Raw genomic sequence first — 16,129 nt, 5'->3', positions numbered from 1 at the left:
CTGTTCACCACTGTGGTACCTGGAATTCTCAGTGGTCTCCCATCCAAATACTAACCAGGCCCGGACCTGCTTAGCTTCTGAGATCTACTGCGATCAGGCAATGACAGGCTAGTATATGGCCACTAAATCTGGCTGTGTAAACTGTTCTTGTTTAATGTTTTAAAAACCTGTTGTACACAGTTAATGCAGAGATAGGAATATTTTTAAACAATGTCATGATTTGGTGGTTATTTTTAGACTCATGAATTGTCAGTCTCTGTAGTGTGAGTCCCTGTCGTGTTAGTCCATGTAGTGTCATTCTAAATGGGAAAAATTGGTCTTATTTACATCATTAAAAAAAAATTCTCCATCTTCTCCCGCTTAGCCGTTTCCGGGTCGCGGGGGCAGCATCCTCAGTTGGGAGGCCCAGACTTCCCTCTCCCCGGCCACTTCCTCCAGCTCTTCCGGGGGGACCCCGAGACGTTCCCAGGCCAGCCGAGAGACATAGTCTCTCCAGCGTGTCCTGGGTCTTCCCCAGGGCCTCCTTCCGAAGGGACGTGCATCCTAATTAGGTGCCCGAGCCACCTCATCTGGCTCTTCTCGATGCGGAGGAGTAGCGACTCTACTTTGAGCCCCTCCCAAATGACTGAGCTTCTCACCCTATCTCTAAGGGAGAGCCCAGCCACCCTACGGAGGAAACTCATTTCGGCCGCTTGTACCCGTGATCTTGTTCTTTCGGTCATGACCCAAAGTTCATGACCATAGGTGAGGGTTGGAACGTAGACCGACCTGTAAATCGAGAGCTTCACTTTTTGGCTCAGCTCCCTTTTTACAATGACGGACCGGTGCAGACTCCGCATCACTGCAGACGCCACACCAATCCGCCTGTCAATCTCTCGCTCCATCCTTCCCTCACTCGTGAACAAGACCCCGAGGTACTTGAACTCCTCCACCTGGGGCAGAACCTCATCTCCAACCCGGAGAAGGCACTCCACCTTTTTCCGGTCGAGAACCATGGACTCGGATTTGGAGGTGCTGATTCTCATTCCGGCAGCTTCACACTCGGCTGCGAACCGATCCAGTGAGAGTTGGAGGTCACGGTATGTTGGAGCCAACAGGACCACATCATCTGCAAAAAGCAGTGATGCAATACTGAGGCCCCCGAACCGGACCCCCTCAACGCCCTGACTGCGCCTAGAAATTCTGTCCATAAAAGTTATGAACAGAATCGGTGACAAAGGGCAGCCCTGGCGGAGTCCAACCCTCACCGGAAACGATTTTGACTTACTGCCGGCAATGCGGACCAGACTCTGACTCCGGTCATACAGGGAACGAACAGCTCCTATCAGGAGGTTCGATTCCCCATACTCCCGGAGGACCACCCACAGGAATCCCCGAGGGACACGGTCAAATGCCTTTTCCAGGTCCACAAAACACATGTGGACTGGTTGGGCAAATTCCCATGACCCCTCAAGGACCCTGCTGAGGGTGTAGAGCTGGTCCACAGTTCCACGGCCAGGACGAAAACCACATTGCTCCTCCTGAAGCTGAGGTTCAACTATCCGGCGGACCCTCCTCTCCAGTACCCCTGAATAGCCCTTACCGGGGAGGCTGACGAGTGTGATCCCTCTATAATTGGAACACACCCTCCGGTCCCCCTTCTTAAAAAGGGGGACCACCACCCCGGTCTGCCAATCCAGAGGCACTGCCCCCGATGTCCACGCGATGTTGCAGAGTTGTGTCAGCCATGACAGCCCCACAACATCCAGGGCCTTGAGGAACTCCGGCGGATCTCATCCACCCCCGGAGCCCTGCCACCGAGTAGCTTTTTAACCACCTCGGCAACCTCAGCCCCAGAGATAGGAGAGCCCACTCTCGGGTCCCTGGGCCCTGCTTCCTGATTGGAAGGCGTGTCGGTGGGATTGAGGAGGTTTTCAAAGTATTCCCCCCACCGATCCACAACGTCTCGAGTCGAGGTCAGCAGCGCACCATCCGCACCATCTGAGACGCCGGATGGTGGTCCAGAATCTCTTCGAAGCCGTCCAGAAGTCGTTCTCCATGGCCTCACCAAACTCCTCCCATGTCTGGGCTTTTGCCTCGGCAACCGCCGTGGCTGCACTCCGCTTGGCCCGTTGGTACCTATCTGCTGCCTCCAGAGTCCCACAGGCCAAAAAGGCCCAGTAGGACTCTTTCTTCAGCTTGACGGCATCCCTCACCCCCAGTGTCCACCAACTGGTTCGGGTATTGCCGCCACGACAGGCACCGACTACCTTGCGGCCACAGCACCGATCAGCCGCCTCAGCAACAGAGGCATGGAACATGGCCCACTCGGACTCAATGTCCCCCGCCTCCTCCGAGACATGGTTGAAGTTTTCCCGGAGGTGGGAGTTGAAGCTCTTTCTGACGGGAGACTCTGCCAGGCGTTCCCAGCAGACCCTCACTATACGTTTGGGTCTGCCAGGTCTAACCGGCATCCTCCTCCGCCATCGGAGCCAACTCACCACCAGGTGGTGATCAGTTGACAGCTCCGCCCCTCTCTTTACCCGAGTGTCCAAGACATGCGGCCGCAAGTCCGATGACACAACTACGAAGTCGATCATCGAACTGCGGCCTGGGGTGTCCTGGTGCCAAGTGCACATATGGACACCCTTATGCTTGAACATGGTGTTTGTTATGGACAATCTGTGACGAGCACAGAAGTCCAACAACAAAACACCGCTCGGGTTCCGATCAGGGGGGCCGTTCCTCCCAATCACGCCCCTCCAGGTCTCACTGTCACTGCCAACGTGCGCGTTGAAGTCCCCCAGCAGAACGAGGGAATCCCCAGAAGGAGCACTCTTCAGTACTCCCTCTAAGGAATCCAAGAAGGGTGGATACTCCGAGCTGCTGTTTGGCCCATAGGCACAAACAACAGTCATGATCCGTCCCCCCACCCGAAGGCGGAGGGAGGCTACCCTCTCGTCTACCGGGGTAAACTCCAACGTACAGGCACTAAGTCGGGGGGAAAGAAGTATAGCCACCCCGGCCCGGTGCCTCTCACCATTGGCGACTCCAGAGTAGAAGAGAGTCCAACCCCTGTCGAGAAGGCTGGTTCCAGAGCCCTTGTTATGTGTCGAGGTGAGACCGACTATATCTAGTCCGAACTTCTCCACCTCGCACACAAGCTCAGGCTCCTTCCCCGCCAGAGAGGTGACATTCCACGTCCCTAACGCTAGCTTCTGTAGCCGGGGATCAGATCGCCAAGGCCCCCACCCTGGACGACTGCCCAATCCACATTGCACCAGCCTCATATGATCCCTCTTGCGGGTGGTGGGCCTACGGGAGGGCGGGCCCACGTCGTCCTTTCGGGCTCTGCCCGGCCGGGGCCCGTGGGCAAAGCTTCGGCCACCAGGCGCTCGCATTTGAGCCCCAACCCCGGGCCTGGCTCCAAGGTGGGGCCCCGGTAGCGCCAATCCGGGCGACGTGAACTGCCTTTGTTGTTTCATGTACATATATGGCTATTGAACCGCTCTTAGTCGGACCCGTCACCTGGGACCTGTTTGCCTTGGGAGACCCTATCAGGGACATTAAGCCCCCGACAACATAGCTCCCAGGATCATTCGGGTACTCAAACCCCTCCACCACGTTAAGGTGGCGGTTCATGTAGGAGAAAGAAAAAAAAATCTATTGAGTTGAAAAGGTTCTTTTTGTGTGTAATACTATAATTATATATATTTATACTTAATAATCCTGTTAGTAAAATATATCTTGAGTCAGGCCAACAAAGCTTTTTTCAGGACAAGGACGAACAGTTCTCTTTAATAATTTCATGAGATGTCTCACTTTATTTTTTACATTTACATTTGCTCTTGTTCTACATCCCCTGTTTTCATTATTTGTTAAATGTCATGACATTAGGTTTACAAGTAACTGCACTTCCTAGTGGTAAGGGACAGAGCTGCAGCTAAAGTTGGGTTCTTTGTCATTGGTTGGTGAAATTACATGGTTGGGTTTGTTTAGTCAAGAGGCTCAGGGGCCATTTTGATTTAAGAACTCAATGGGTGAGGATTGAGCATGCTGAGCTCATTCCTTTCCATCCACCTGTGTTGAGGTGCTGAGAAGCTTTGTTTGTAAGTTTATATCATTTATTTCATATATTTGTTTGTTTATGAATATGCTGTGTTTGTTTAGATATTTATATATTTTTCTCTGTGCATTTATGATTAGTTTCACAGAGCTTCTAGGTCTCATTGTAAGAAAACTGAAACACAAATAGTTACAACTTCTACGTCTGAGTCTTTATTCAACTCTTTCAAGTACCTGGAAATCTGTTTAGCTATCTGTCACAAAGTTCATCTTCACGGACGGAGGGGACAGAATAGTAAAAAAAAACAGCATTGCGGCAAGATCAACACAGCAAGATACTTGCTTTCCATCCATCTTAGAAGCTGATAACACATCTAAGATGGTGCACAGCGAACGTTTCAGAGAGGTTGCATTTGTGAAGTCATATGTAACCAGGTCTGTGGCTAGCTCTTCAAGAAGTTCAAGCAACTCTGCAGCAAGTCTTGTGGCAGCTAAAGCATGTACCAAACTAGAAGCAATTCGTGCTCGTTCTACTTTTGTGAAGAAAGAGTCAGAGCTTATGGTTGAAAAAGCTCGTATGGAGGCTGCTTTAATTACACTGAAGCAGGAGGAAGAACTTGCTGCTGCATTAGCTGAGGCAGAGGTTTTGGAAGCAGCTGCTGCTGATCCTGGATCTACGAAAGTCTCTGATGTATTAGATATTACAGCAATTCCCTGCGACACTAAAGAAAAAGAACAGATTACGTTGAAGGACATTCAAGAATGCTTCCACAACCATCATTGCCACATTCAGAGGCTCGCATGGGACCTGCCCATCCTACTGTCTCTTATGTGCAGCAAGACCACATGCTTCTTCCCATGTAAACAGTTGGGGCTAGACAAGCTTATGATGACCAAGGTTTTAGTGAATCTAGAGGCCACACCACTAATTCCCCAGTTCATCAGTATAGCCCGGTTACTCCCACATGCAGACACGCATCAAACAGGGAGCTACTACACCAAGCGCCCTCTTTGAGAATGTATGAACCACAAGCACCTCTCCCTGGGGATCCTCCTACAGATATAAATCACTTTGTAGTTTACATGGCACGTCGTGAGCTCTTGACTTCTGGCATGACTAAGTTTGATGACTGTCCAGACAGTTATTGGGGATGGAGATCATCTTTCATGAATGCCATACAAGGATTAAAACTCACCTACAATGAAGAGTTAGATCTTCTGAATAAATGGTTAGGACACCATTCGTCAGAGCATGTCAGAAGAATTAGGGCTGGTCATGTCATGTGCAAGTCTTAGGATGGCATGGGCACGCCTGGAAGAGAGCTACGGATCCCCCGAAATAATGGAGGAGGTTCTTTTAGACAGGCTGGAGAGGTTCCCAAAAGTTGGCATCAAAGATTCTCTGAAATTAAGAGAGCTTGGTGATCTGCTCAGAGAACTGGAGTCAGCAAAACTGGATGGTTATCTGTTGGGGCTTGCCTATCTGGACACATCATTAAGCCAATAGTAGATAAATTGCCATATTGGCTACAAGAAAAGTGGATGACACAAGGTAGTTTATACAAGCTACGAAATAAAGTCCAGTTTCCCCCATTTTCTTTCTTCACAGATTGTATCTGAAGAGAGGCTGACGTTCGTAATGATTCCAGCTTTATTCTCAATTCAAACATTGGGACAACAGCCAGGCTAGATAATCCTGCTCATAGGTATAATCAATCCAGAAATCAGGTATTGTCACACAAAACTGAGATCTCTTCATCTGCTTTAAGAAATCCAGCGGAGCCTTATATTCAAGATTTAGAGGTAGACAAGCAGTGCCCTCTGTACAATAAGCCCCATCCACTTAAAAGATGTTGAGGCTTCAGAGCCAAACCAGATGAGGAGTGTAAAGCATTTCTCAAAGAGAGAAGGATTTGCTTTTGATGCTGCACCTCAACTACACACATTGCCAAAGATTGTAAGGTGGCCATTCAGTGCAGAGAGTGTCAAAGCAATAGACACGTCACAGCTTTACATCCATGACCAGTTTCATGGATAGGTAACTATCCTAACTTAGAGTATAGCGGGAAGAAAAATGAAGATCCTCCGAACATAACATCGAAATGCACCAAGGCCTGTGGTGGCAACAATACATCACAATCCTGCTCTAAAATCTGCCTCATAAAGATACATCCAAAAGGAGAACCAGAGAAGACTATAAAAGTTTATACGGTACTTGACGATCAGAGTAACAGATCTTTAGCTCGCTCTGAGTTTTTTGAGTTGTTTGGTCTGAAAGGGGAGAACTCTCCCTACACTCTGCGCACTTGTGCCAGAGTCACAGCAATGTCAGGGAGGAGAGGAACTGGTTTCATAGCCCAGCCTTTGGATGGAAGTCTCAGTGTCTCTCTTCCCACACTTATGGACTGTAATCAAATGCCTGGAGATAGGTCAGAAATACCTACTCCTGAAGCAACTAAACACTACTCCCACCTCCAGTCCATTGCCAACCTAATTTTTCCACTTGATTATGTTGCGCGGATTCTTCTTCTTCTTAGCCGTGATGTCCTACAAGTACACAAAGTAAGAGGGCAGTGCAATGGGCCCAACAATGCCCCATATGCTCAAAGACTTGACGTTGGCTGGGTTGTAGTAGGGGACGTCTGTTTGGGTGCAGCTCACAGACCAAACACAGTTGACGTGTTTCGAACAAATGTTCTGGAGAATGGACGCCATTCTCAGTTCAATCCATGTCCAAACCATTTTTTCCTGAAAGAAAGGTTTTCGACAATGAACAAAATTGAGCCTCTTAGCTCTCAAACTGAGCACCATTCTTACATTCTTGAACGCCAAGTGCAGTACACCAAAAACATCAACTTGGGGAATTCTCCGTAGCCTAAAAAGGAAGCCTGAAATGAAAAATCAGTTTGTAGATTTCATGCAAAAAATATCTGGATAATGATCATGCTGAATTAGCTCCTCCCCTACAGGATGGTGAAGAATGTTGGTACCTTCCTAGTTTTGGTGTTTACCATCCTCGCAAGCCTGACCAGATCAGAGTTGTTTTTTATTCTAGTGCTTCACATCAAGGCATTTCACTGAATGATGTGCTTTTGTCTGGTCCAGACTTAGACAACAGTCTGCTGGGAGTGCTAATGCGATTTAGGTATGAACAAATAGCCTTTACGGCGGATATTCAACAAATGTTTCACAGTTTTGTTGTCAGAGAGGTGGTTCAAAGACAACGATACAACTAAAGAAGTGCTGGAGTACAGAAGGAAGGTTCATGTTTTTGGCAATCGTCCTTCGCCCACAGTTGCTATCTATGGTCTCCAGTGAACAGCTCTTCATGGAGAAGATGAGTTTGGAAAAAATGTGAAAGACTATATATTCAGAAACTTTTATGTTGAATATGGACTTATCTCATTGCCATCAGCAAACAAAACCATTGCTCTTTTAAAGGCAGCTCAAGAGATGCTTGCAGTCTCCAATTTAAGACTACACAAGATTGCATCAAATTCCTCAGTTGTTATGCAAGCTTTCCCACTAATGGACCATGCAAAATACATGAAAGATCTTGGTATCGATTCACTCCCAGTACAACGAAGCCTTGGACTGAGCTGGGATCTTGCTACTGACACCTTCACATTCCGCGTTGCTCACAGTAAAAAAACGTACACAAGAAGAGGAGTTCTTGCAAGCCTTAACAGCTTTTTCGATCCTCTTGGTCTTGCAGCTCCCAATTCTGGAGACCTTAGGCTACGTGCAGCAACTTGGTCGACCTCGTGCTCCCTTGCTGGTTGACCTGGGAAACGGCAGCAGTATTGTCTGCCCAAATCTAAGGCCTAGCCGAGCAACATGGACAAAAATAACTGACATGTCCCAAGTTACCTGCGTTTGGGAAGGTGCACACACCAGCCAGCCGTCCAGGTAAGGGAGCACTTTCATGCCACGTGCCTGCAGTAGTGAGAGAGCTGCTGCTTCATGCCTGGTGAATACCCAGGGTGAAAGAGACAGGCCAAAGGGTAGTACCCTCAATTGAAAGTGTTGTCCCTAGAAGGCAAAGCACAGTAATTTCCTGTGGCAGGGTATGATGGAGATGTGGAAGTAAGCAAACCTGAGGTCCATCGACCTGAACCTTTCGCCCCTGGCCATCACATGCAGGACCTCTGCAATGGTTAGCATACGAAATATAATTACTTTCAGGTAATGGTTGAGACACCTGAAATCCAACACGGGACGAAGTCCGCCATCCCTTTTTGGGATGAGGAAATAGTGAGGCAAAACAGTATTTAGTCAGCCACCAATAGTGCAAGTTCTCCCACTTAAAAAAATGAGAGAGGCTGTAATTTTCATCATAGATATACCTCAATGAGAGACAAAATGAGAAAAAAAATCCAGATAATCACATTGTAGGATTTTTAATACATTTATTTGCAAATTATGGTGGAAAACAAGTATTTGGTAATTAAATTGGCCCATTCATCCATGCAGATCTCCCATAGAGCAGTGATGTTTTGGGGCTGTCACTGGGCAACACGGACTTTCAACTCCCTCCAAAGATTTTCTATGGGGTTGAGATCTGGAGACTGCTTAGGCCACTCCAGGACCTTGAAATGCTTCTTACAAAACCACTCCTTTGTTGCCCGGGCGGCGGGTTTGGGATCATTGTCGTGCTGAAAGACCCAGCCACGTTTCATCTTGAATGCCCTTGCTGATGGAAGGTGGTTTTCACTCAAAATCTCACAATACATTGATTCTTTCCTTTACACGGATCATTCATCCTGGTCCCTTTGCAGAGAAACAGGCCCCAAAGCATGATGTTACCTCCCCCATGCTTTACAGTAGGTATTGTGTTCTTTATCCTCCAAACACGACGAGTTGAGTTTTTACCAAAAAGATCTATTTTGGTTTCATCTGACCATATGACATTCACCCAATCCTCTTCTGGATCATCCAAATGCTCTCTAGCAAACTTCAGATCATTAAAAATCCTACAATGTGATTTTCTGATTTTTTTTTTCTTCCTCATTTTGTCTCTCATAGTTGAGGTATACGTTTTGCCAGGTCTTTTATGATGGTCTGTCTGACCTGACCATGGACTGGGGGCTGGCGTTGAAACTGCAGTCTATAACCTTGGGTCAAGGTTGCAGTCACCCAAGGGTCCCTGGTGGAAGCAGCCCAGTAACTGAACTGCTGCTGGGAGAAGCCCAGAGCCCTTCGAGGTGACAGTGGAGGGTGCCACGTGGGTCCCGCTGCTGGTCGAAGTTTTGACCGCTTACATTCTGTCAGCCTTGGGTTCCTGGCCCGGCACTTTGCTGCCCTGGTCGTTGCCTGGCCTAGGGGCAGAGTTGTCCGCTGATGTTGGCCTGGGGAAAACTGGGTCGCAGGCAATTGGCCTTGTTGAGAGACAGCATTCATGAGTTGTTCCACCTCCTCCAGCCTGGCGATTTGCACTGATCAAGGCATATAACTGCAATTCATGCTGGGTTAGGGTTACCTATAAGGCTTCTAATCAAACTGTGCCAATACTAGGAGACAAGAGCGAAAACCCACTTCCTTTACTTATCAGGGCTTACTTATAAAGGCTTATAATTAAAATGTGCCTATACAAGGAGAGGGGAGTGAAGACACACTTCCTCACCTATAAAGGTTTGAATTAAACTCTGCCAGTACTAACAGAGGGGAGTGAAGACACACTACCTTCAACTATGAAGGCTTATAATTAAACTGCGCCAATTCCTGGAGAGTGGAGCGAAGACACACTACCTTCACCTATAAAAGCTTGAATTCAATTAAATTAAATTAACTTAAACTAAAAGGCGTATAATTGCCTGCCAATACCGGTTTGAAAAGTATGAGGTGTAACAAACAAAAACAATGCTAAAACAAAATAACTAAGGAAGCCACCACAGAGGGAGAGGGAAGTAAACACACTGCCTTCACCTCCACCAGGTGTGTACAAAGGTATACGAGCAGTGCTGACAAGAATAGTGTACGGCAACACCACCGCTATCTTAGCATGCCAAACAACCTCGACACATGAGCCTCCCGGGGAGACGTGAAAATGGGAAAATAAAACAAGCTGCACTCACAACTTACCGGTGCGTCCTTGACCATTACGGGAAGGAATAAGTTGCAGCTTACAGGGACAAGCCACTGCAGCTCCTGGAGGGCGGAGACTCAGCTACTTCGACAGTAATCTGTCATTGAGCTACCGGCAAGCAAGATAAACCACGGGCTTCCCTCTCAGCAAAGCCACCAAAGCCTCTCAAAAAGCAACTTGCGTACGCGAGACGATTAAACATACAGTAATGGAACCGGAAGTTATAGACTTAACGGCTCCTCTGGGTCACATGTGACTCGACCTGCCTCTTCACGAGATGCTATCATCTAGGGCTTGAAGCACCACCTTTGGTGGTCAGGAAGGTTGAAATAGAACAGAGAATATTGGTACTTATCACAACATTAGCTGCCAATAAACAACTTCCGTTCCAGAGTATTAGCTTTTAAGGCTGTAATACTTTATACGTTTTACAATATTCAAAGTCTACTGGTCTGTGGCCAGAGACTCTGTGAAAATCACCTGAAGGACAAAATCCACTCTGACACCTCAGATGTGCTGCTGTAAAAATAGGAGCAGACTGAAAAGACAAAGTAATGAACTTTGTAGCTCTGTCCCATCTTACTCCTAGCAAATTTGCATCTGTTTGTGGGAATATTTCATGCGTTGCCTTCTGGTTCTACATCTGCAAACTTGAATTGTACAAAAGTGCCTGTTTGTGTCCACAGTCACAGAAGTCGTGATGATGAGCGCAACTCAAAGTCAGCTTCAACGCCAGCAAAGCTTTCAGAGGAGCTTCCTTTGCCCAAATCAAAGGAGTCTGCCATCCCAAGGGAAGACAAACTGCTCCCACCTCTCCCAGGTCAGAAATGCACCACTCAGCCTGCACACCAAACTTGTTTATGTGCGTTAATTAACCAATGCTTACAAAAGTAGCTTAAATATAATTTTAGTTTTGATTTCTAAATCAAATTTGTGCAGATTATTTTGCCCTGTTTAAGAAAAATACAAATGCCTGCTGAGCCAGGCTCAGTTTGCCTGCAGCCAAGTGAGAATACAATGCATGAGTTGATAGAGTCTGATGTTCCATCCCAGCCTGCAGCACACTGCTGTTTTTGTTCGACATCTCAGTTTAGGACACTGCAGGACACCTTCAGTATGTGTGAGCGAGTGTAAAGGCATCAGCATCTCTATGATGTAATTTGGCTTGTGTGCATTTCTAAAGTTGATGTTTACCTAAAGCATATGTATGCATTGCTAAAAAGACACAAATTTAATTGCCAACAGTCAGTTTCTCCACGTGTCTGTATGTGTGTGTGGTGTTTCTTTTTAGAACCCAAGCCAGTGTATGCTCAGCCTGGGCAGCCTGATGTAGACCTGCCAGTTAGCCCCTCTGATGCCCCCGTGCCAAGTGCTGCCCATGATGACAGTATCCTCAGGTACATTTTAACTACAGTGTGGTACCATTGCAGCTGATCATTCAAACACTCACAATATTACAGAAGGTATGTTGGAACAACAGGTCTGTGAAAATGTCTACTATTGTTTTTTGTTTTTCTGTTTTTATTTATTTTAACCTGCATATTTTCATCTATACAAAGCACACCAACAGGTTAAAGATACTGTTACTTAAATTTTCATAATTCTGGGTTTTAAGGGGTTGTGTTTCTTCTGATTGATTTTGCTGAAGGCTTTTTCCCCTTTTATATTCAGGCCTAGCATGAAACTGGTTAAGTTTAAAAAGGGGGAGAGCGTAGGTCTCCGGCTGGCTGGAGGCAATGACGTCGGCATCTTTGTTGCCGGAGTGTTGGAGGACAGCCCAGCTGCGAAAGAGGGCCTAGAGGAGGGTGACCAAATTCTCAGGGTGAGACAGCTTTACAACGATATCATCAATGTCTGTGTGTGGTATTTCATATCCTGAGTAGGATCTTTGGCCCCTGTGCATCATTTTGCCAAATCTTTTCATTTAAATATTTTTTTAATTTTCATTTATACATGGAGATAGATTTGTTTTTCTTTCTATATTGGCTGCAGTTGTTTATAGTGTAGTTTTAGTCACATGAATGTGACCTGGTCATCTCTTTATCATTGTGCCTGTTAGTGAGTGGATTATATAGGAATAATGTGAACATCTTAAATCCTGAAACATAAGTTCAATTAGGTTCATATTGAAATTGCTAAATGACGTTGTTGTTCCAAATTTGCAGCTTTTTTAGATTATTTTTGGTCTAAGTAAGGAAAAGCAGTACAGTAAATATTCCATGGGGTTTTCGGTAATCACGGCTTATTGACTCAATAGGTGGCCTGTGTGCTCTGAAACAACACGATACACTGTAACTTAAACTGCTGATTAAAAAAAATGTTGGTTCTGATTGAGATGTTTTTTTAAAGGGACTGGCACTTGTTTGTTGCAGGACTCTGCAAAGCTCGGTTTGGAAAGATGGAGTGCTCTAATTTTTAGGTTGATTTAATGTGAACAAAAAAATGTACCGATGTTTACCTGACTCCTGTCAGTTTTTCTTAATGGCTCCCATCAGGCTTTTTTTGTTCTTGATTTTACACTCCAGAGTTCTTTCTTCTTCAGGTCAGTCTCTTAGCAGTTCCGTCTCAATGCGTTAATTTGCCATCCAGTAATATATCTGGCTGTCTGAGCGTCTTTTAGTGCTTCTTTTCTCTAAGTTTTGTGAGGAACAATTCAAGTCCCTGTTGAGTTGTTGAGGTTTGGTCACAGTAAAACCGGCAGTTGCCGTGGCAATTAGGAGAATAAGAAGAGCTATCTAAGGCTTTATGTAACAGATTTACTCATTCTGTGCTTCAGGAAAAATAAGGCTTTGTTATACCTAAAGATGAAGATGACTGCAAGGTTTTTAAGTAAAAATGTTTTCTGTAAAATCTGAACTTTTTGATTTGCAGGTAAATAATGTAGATTTTGCAAATATAATTCGAGAGGAAGCAGTCCTATTCCTCCTCGACCTTCCTAAGGGTGAAGAAGTCACCATCCTGGCTCAGAAGAAGAAAGATGGTAAGTTAAGAGAAATTACGTTTTTAATCAAACAAAATTTCAGGAGCTGAAGCTTTTGACCTTCTGCTGTGTTCAGTTTACAGACGGATTGTGGAGTCAGACGTGGGTGACTCCTTTTACATCCGAACACACTTTGAATATGAGAAGGAATCTCCATACGGGTTGAGCTTTAACAAGGGTGAGGTGTTCCGTGTGGTGGACACTCTTTACAACGGCAAGCTGGGCTCCTGGTTGGCCATCCGCATTGGCAAGAACCATCAGGAGGTGGAAAGGGGCATCATCCCAAACAAAAACAGGTAATTCTTCCCTTCTATGAAAAATGCATCCTTGTCATAAGATGTTGGCTATTAAATTTTTAATTGGCCAGAGCTATATGCTACCCATCACATGCGCTTAAGATGATGGATCTAAAGCTGAAAAAAAAACTACTAAATTACTTATTTGTGTAAGAAACATCTTTTGAGTATTTATATCAACTTTTAAACTTTAAACATAATATATATCCTGGAATTTGGGTTTGGGATTTCATGTAATGCTTAGCTGCATGTAGGCTGCAAGCTACATTTTGAGTATCCATGGTTTGGCTGTGTTAAGTTGTTCTTTAACTCATTCAGTGCCAGCAGTTTTCAGATTTTCTACCCCCCCTCAGTGCCAGCCGTTTTTGAGCATTTTGACTGATTTTTAAAGACCCACAGAATATTTTCTACTATGATTATCTGAAATTTGACACCGGATTCTGAAAGATTGAAGCCTCTACTTTCATCAAAAAAAAGAATTTGTTTCTGGCTCGTTTCGTTCTTTTGTAATAGCCATTGAATAGAGCAAGTTTTACACAAATCTTCAGTTTCAGAGCAAAAAGCTGAGAAAACAGCCTTTTTCTAAAAACAACCCTGTCAGTGACTTTAAAGCTTTTTTTTTTGCTTTAGTGACAACTCTAACATCTGAACATTGTTTCCCTATATAAAACCAAAAAAAAAAAAAAAACACTGAGACCGGGCTTTTGATGGCAAAATTATTATTATTTTGCTATCTGGGTCAGCGTTTATGGATTTCTTACTGTATTTTGGTGTTCCTCCAAGTTTCTCTGTCCGTCAGTCTGTACTAACGCAACTTCCTCTTCCTCCCGGACATGCAGAGTGTCACTGCATTCCCCGTTTTTTTATTGTTTTATCTCAGCATCGCCACACTATCCATGAATTCCACACATGCTCTGGTCGAGTGTGTGCTGCTGGGAACGTCAACTCTGTACGTAGCGCCATTTTCTGTCTCATAAACGCCTTTCCTCCACTCCCTCTTAGCTCTGCTGAGCACGGATGATCTCTCATCCAAAGGTGCGCTGCTACATCCTACTTGTCACCTATTATATTGCTAGGGGTACCTATTATATTGCTAGGTATTGCTAGGCTAGGGGTATTACTCCCGACGTGCAGCGATGACCCGTTTGGCCCGGTTAGTTGATGGTTTCATCTCACCATCGCAACATTATCAATAATGTACTCATGTCCTTACATGTTCTGTGTTAGTATGTCATGCTGTGAGCTGCCGGATACATCACTATATCACTTTGTAGCGCCATAATCTCACTCATTCCTGATCTCTCTTCTAAAGGTGTACTGCTGCCATCTTCAGGGCACAGTTCGTCACTACAACACTCCACAGCTTAGATATTGATGAGGGACCTCCGTCAGGGTGTTTTCTAGTGATCTCCTGTGAAAAAATGCAAATGACGTTATCTCGTCAATGGCACTGAGCGTTTGGCACTGAGTGAGTTAATAAATAATTTATTAGCTTGCAAAAAAAAACAAAAACGTATTGTATTATATTAAAACAGTCTTTTAACAAATCGTAATAAGATCTTTTTTGTTCCTTAGAAATTGCACAACTGTACATTTTTAAGTTGTTTTGTTTAATTATCAGCATGAATCAAAGTGAGCTAGCGTGTCTATCCCTGCTGATTGACTGTCGGTAATTACCCACTTCCCCAATATCTTCCTCCTTTGTTTTATTATTTGTTTTTATTAACAGAGCAGAGCAGCTATCCAGTGTACAGTACACTCTTCCAAAGACAGCAGGGGGCGACAGGGCCGACTTTTGGAGGTTTCGAGGACTGCGCAGTTCAAAGAGGAACCTGAGGAAGAGCAGAGAGGACCTCTCGTCTCAGCCTGTCCAAACAAAGTTCCCTGCTTATGAAAGAGTTGTTCTGAGAGAGGGTGAGGAAAATAAGAGTGTCAAAACATCATGTACAGTTATAACAGTGCCGTTATCTCATTCTTATTTGTTTTTGTGTGTAGCTGGTTTTCTGAGACCAGTGGTAATATTTGGACCTATTGCGGATGTTGCTCGAGAAAAACTTTCCAGAGAGGAGCCAGATCTTTTTGAGCTCGCAAGTATGTTTGCATGCATATGTCATTAACAGAAGAGATGTTTTGGTGTTCTAAAGTTGTCCTGGTCTTCATATCAGAGAGTGAACCAAGAGATGCAGGAACAGACCAGCGTAGTTCAGGAATAATTCGTCTTCATACCATCAAGCAGATCATTGACAGAGTGAGTATCCCTCAATTTATTATTTATTTTACAAGTATAGCTTCAGGCTGCTGCTTTAACTGTCTTTTAAAAATTGTGTACCAGATGTTTGTTTTCTTTAAATAAACACAAATATTCTGACAAAACAAATGAATTACCTCCGTTACGTAGGTAATGTTTTCACTGGGGTTTGTTCATTTGTAAATTTGTTAGCAGGATTAAATCAAAAGTACTGAACAGATTTTGACAAAATTATCACCAAAATTAGACCTTAAGCTAAGATTCCATTAGATTTTGGAGGAGATCTGTATTTACAGTATATATTGATTCTGAATCAGTTTTAAAAATTTAAAAATCCCGATCATTCATCATTCATTTTTGGCGAAATTTAAAAAATATATATCGTGGTTCATAATGTACCGATCTTTTTGTTTTTTGAATTAGGACTATATGAATATGGCCTTTTTTTTAATATACCTTAATATACGTATATCTCG

General features: G+C 44.8%; 1 protein-coding gene across 10 annotated transcripts in view; it reads left to right on the top strand.

Annotated features, from left to right (window-relative positions):
- Window positions 1-16,129, top strand: part of tjp1b (tight junction protein 1b) — a 179,356-nt gene that overhangs the window by 140,607 nt on the left and 22,620 nt on the right. For all 10 annotated transcript variants that reach the window (XM_028448666.1, XM_028448665.1, XM_028448657.1 and 7 more), the window contains 8 exons: window positions 10,816-10,949; window positions 11,421-11,526; window positions 11,801-11,951; window positions 13,001-13,109; window positions 13,186-13,405; window positions 15,135-15,319; window positions 15,401-15,496; window positions 15,571-15,653. In XM_028448666.1, coding sequence (XP_028304467.1) covers window positions 10,816-10,949; window positions 11,421-11,526; window positions 11,801-11,951; window positions 13,001-13,109; window positions 13,186-13,405; window positions 15,135-15,319; window positions 15,401-15,496; window positions 15,571-15,653 — 1,084 coding nt within the window. The remainder of the gene's footprint in view (window positions 1-10,815; window positions 10,950-11,420; window positions 11,527-11,800; window positions 11,952-13,000; window positions 13,110-13,185; window positions 13,406-15,134; window positions 15,320-15,400; window positions 15,497-15,570; window positions 15,654-16,129) is intronic.

The sequence above is a fragment of the Gouania willdenowi genome, chromosome 6, assembly GCF_900634775.1.
Source record: "Gouania willdenowi chromosome 6, fGouWil2.1, whole genome shotgun sequence".
NCBI lineage: Eukaryota > Metazoa > Chordata > Actinopteri > Blenniiformes > Gobiesocidae > Gouania > Gouania willdenowi.
The sequence above is the reverse complement of the archived record's forward strand: the minus strand, read 5'-3'. Positions and strand labels throughout refer to the sequence as shown.